We start from the raw sequence: 3,916 nt of genomic DNA, 5'->3' as shown, positions 1-3,916 counted from the left end.
GTAACTAGTCAAATAGCTGTGTGTAATTCAACGTTTTTCCTCATGCCATTGGGATTTAATAGGATATCTAGACCCCACCTAGTTGTGTAGATACATTTTTTGGCAATGGACACTTGGCTGTTACAACTCAAGTTTTACAGACAAAAGACACTGCAATGGGAGAACTAAACTGCACAAACCTTAAAACTTGATGGTCATAATCATAAATTAGTTAACGGTTGACAAAAGGGTTAAATTCTACAAGCAAAACACACAAAACTGAAACATATTTGGAATCTTTATTCATAAATATCACTACTGTAAGAATATAAAACAATCTTAAATTACTGCTTTTTTTTTTTAAACAAATACTCTGACACTATTGTTGGAAGCTCCTCGGGAGAAAAACCACCAATATACAGTTTTAAGGTATTGCATATAGCCTTGGCAGCGGTTAATTACTACGCCTTACTGTAGTTGTTGTGATGAACCTTTGACAGACTAGCACACTAAAACACTTATTTCCTCAGGAATATAAGACATGGTCAACTATACATACCGTAGGTAAACACAGACAGACAGGAGTGATCCACCCACTTCAATTTGAAGTACAACTTTGTCAACAACAGTCATTCAATACAAAAAATATTGATTACATTATTAAAAAATACATCAGCCAAAAAACAAAAAAACAAAAAACATTCCATCAAAACTTCAATCCAAGGTACTCCAGCCTTTCTGTTAAGAGATAAAATGCCTATTATTCTGCAATGAGATCTTTTTAAAAAAAAAATATCAAAATCTCCATTGGTACATAAGCCACAAAAATATGCAATGTAATCTAGTATTCAGCGGTAGTAGGCACTCCTGTGTTTGACAGGTGAGGTAGCTAGACAGTAAGAAGAAGTGTACACAGGCTGAGATTAAAGAATGCACGTCAAAAGAGATATATTTGAGTTAGAGTGGAGTATTGCAGCGGACGTGAACAATATTCCAGTGATCAATTCTGAGTCCCCCCTCCTTGTTTTTAGTCACAGTATAGAAGGTAAAATTAAAAATGGATTCAGGCAGTTTCTCTCAGTGTGCAACTGAGCATCATACAAGATGAAACACATGTACACTAAACTGGAAAGCCTTCACCTTACTCTCTCACTCTCTGTCATCTGCCACAGTCCCAGGTTTAACACTTTAAGGCATGGGAGCTGCGTTATCCTCTCCAGACCCCTCTTGGTAATCTTAGTACAACCGTACAGATCAATTCCTGTCAGCTGGGTCAGGTGGTCAGCTATCAACTCCAGCCCTTTGTCTGTGATCCTCACACATTGTCCAATGTTCAGAGTCTTGAGTTCATGCATCTGGCGTACCATCCTGTTAATGCCATCATCACTGATGTGGCAGGAGCAAAGAGAAAGAGACTTAAGTTGATACAAACCCTGGGCGATGTAGGCCAGGCTTTGGTCACCAATCTTGTCACAGAAGGACACATCAAGTCCAGACAGCCGGAGGGAGCCCATGGCAAGATGCATTATCCCTGTGTCACTGATGTTATCACATGACCGCAAATTCAGGCTGCCCAGGTGAGTCATATGTGACAGATGAATCATTCCTACATCTGATATCCCTCCACAGAAGCTGAGGTTGAGCATTTTGAGCTTGTTTAGGCCCTTTGAGACATGCTTGAGCGAAAGGTCAGTCAGCTTCTGGCAGTCCTGCAGGGTCAACTTCTCCAGGGACAGGCAGCCCTCTGCAGCACTGCGGGTCATGCCAGCCAGGTGACCGATGCCCACATCAGATACATGCCGGCAGCTGCGCAGGTTAAGGCTCTTGAGTCTGTGCAAGCCCCAGGCAATGAGCAACAGGCCCGTATTTGTGATGTTGCTGCATCCCCCAAGTTCAAGCACCTCCAAGTTTTTGAGGTACTGGGCAATCCTGCCCAGGCTGGAGTCCGTGATCTGTTTACAAAGACTGAGGTTCAGCACTCGCAAGGATGGGATATCCTGCACAAAAGCATGTCCGAGTCCGTTGTCTGTAAGGTTAAAACATCCACACAGGTTAAGGCTTTCGATGTGTGGCATCCCTTGAATCACGTAGCTCAGACTTCGCCTCAGACTGAGAATCTGAACTTTTTTGATTCCCCTGGTCTGCAGACTGGGGAACAGAGAGGGGTTAGCTCGCCGCAGATGGAGCTTGGCTTCCACCCCCCTCCATACCGACTTGTGGTAGGACGCGTCTCTCCAGGCCGCGCACACTTGCGCCACTCTTCCTTTGTCTTTTACGTCCAGATAACTGAAAATAATGGCCAGAATCTCCGGGAAAAGGCACGATATATGTGTCTCGATTTCAAACATGACTACAGGTGGACTGCTTTTAGTAGCAGAGGATGATTGTGAGCGACAGTACTGTCGTAGTTAGCTTGCCGAAACTCTCCTGCCGAAGTTGCTGGCTGGCTAAGCAACGTTAGCTAATGTCAGCTAACATTCGAACAGGCTGACGATAGCCAGTTAGCTCTGTGTGTAACGTAACAAAAAAACACCCATCTCGTTGAAGCGAAGCCCACTGCTGTACTTGAAAAGGTTCAAAATGACCACCGATGACAAAGTCCTTATGTTGACAACGTGGACGCAGATGCAGGAAACTCCGAGAGGCAGTCACAATATTTACCTAGCAGGCTAGGCTAACGCTATTGCGCTAACATTAGCAAACGCTGGCATAGAGTTAGCTTTATAAACTTGTAAGCGTTAAAGCCAATAACCTCCTCGCCGAAGCTGTCCAAAACTACTTATAGTTTACTCAAGCTCATCGCAAAGCGTATCCAGGAACTTTTTTTGATTGCAGGAACTTTTCCCCTTTACCTTCTGAGGCATTTCCAGCAGCGTCGGGGCATCCCGGATCTCTACAAATGAATAAACCAAATTATTAGCTTAGAGCGACTTTAGCCACAAGCCAGCGGCTCCTAGTGGAAGTAATGTATCGTTACCACTGGCGTCCTGGTGCAGTTTTAATAATAAGAGCCGTAACAATACTTGGCTGCATTAAAACACAATGGTGGTCGTCAGCAAGAAAACAAGGCGACATAGATTACGAAGTGATTTCAGCAAAGTTCTGCTCATGTGATTTCCTAAAAGCTAAAGTATGATCACATAATGAAAATTGATTTATTACAAAAAATGCATTAAGTTTGTCAACCTCTTGCTCTTAACCGTTTGATGTTTTACCCCAGTAATTTTTACATTTTTATTTTTTGAAAAATAATTTCTGAAGTTCTGAAAATGAACAGAAGAAACAAAAAACAGCAACAACAAAGCAAACAAAAACTACTCACTGCACGTGTTTTATTTTATCTACAGCTGACATATGACAAGTGGCATAACAAAGTGATTAAAATATGAAATGATCACACATGTGCAGTTGATACTTAACTGGCTGGGGATGATTTTTCAATGAAATAATGTGGTTATACTATCTTGACATGAAAAAATATGTGTCACGTAAAAAATGAGCACCATATATATTTTAGCGCAGTCCACCTCTGGACAGAAATATGTTTTCATTGTTTGGCCCAGCCCAGAAGACTGGAAACAGGAGTCATGTAACCATACTTACTGTTGGAAGCTTTTCGAGGACTTCTGGCAACCCGGGGTGCAGCTGAAAACAGTCTCTGTAGATATTTGTAAGTACAGTATAATCTGTCAAATTAGTCATATGTCCAACGTTAACCCAGAGACAGGTGCATTCGTTCGGAGGACTCTGCAGTGTCACCTGCCGTCTCTTCAGTGCTTCTTGGTGTAAATGTCTTTGACCTGGCAGGAATGCCAGAGTTACTGCTGTGAGGCGTTCACTGACCTGGCCACCTCTGGCTGCTGTGAGGATGCACAGCAGGTGCTTTGCAATGACTGTCAATGTAGAAATGACAAAATAGACATGGATGTGTCAGAAT

At 42.6% G+C, this 3,916-nt stretch overlaps 1 protein-coding gene across 1 annotated transcript; it reads right to left on the bottom strand.

The window, feature by feature from the left end:
- Positions 1 to 262: 262 nt before the first annotated feature.
- On the bottom strand, positions 263 to 2,927 carry LOC124062331 (F-box/LRR-repeat protein 14-like). The gene has a single exon (XM_046395006.1). It carries the CDS (start codon positions 2,325 to 2,327, stop codon positions 1,116 to 1,118), a length of 1,212 nt encoding a protein of 403 aa, XP_046250962.1. The 5' UTR covers positions 2,328 to 2,927; the 3' UTR covers positions 263 to 1,115.
- Positions 2,928 to 3,916: the final 989 nt, after the last annotated feature.

The sequence above is a fragment of the Scatophagus argus genome, chromosome 7, assembly GCF_020382885.2.
Source record: "Scatophagus argus isolate fScaArg1 chromosome 7, fScaArg1.pri, whole genome shotgun sequence".
Lineage (NCBI taxonomy): Eukaryota > Metazoa > Chordata > Actinopteri > Scatophagidae > Scatophagus > Scatophagus argus.
The sequence above is the reverse complement of the archived record's forward strand: the minus strand, read 5'-3'. Positions and strand labels throughout refer to the sequence as shown.

Excerpts from the sequence above, each read along its gene's own strand:
- LOC124062331 (XM_046395006.1), bottom strand. The coding sequence starts at position 2,327 with ATGTTTGAAATCGAGACACATATATCGTGCCTTTTCCCGGAGATTCTG.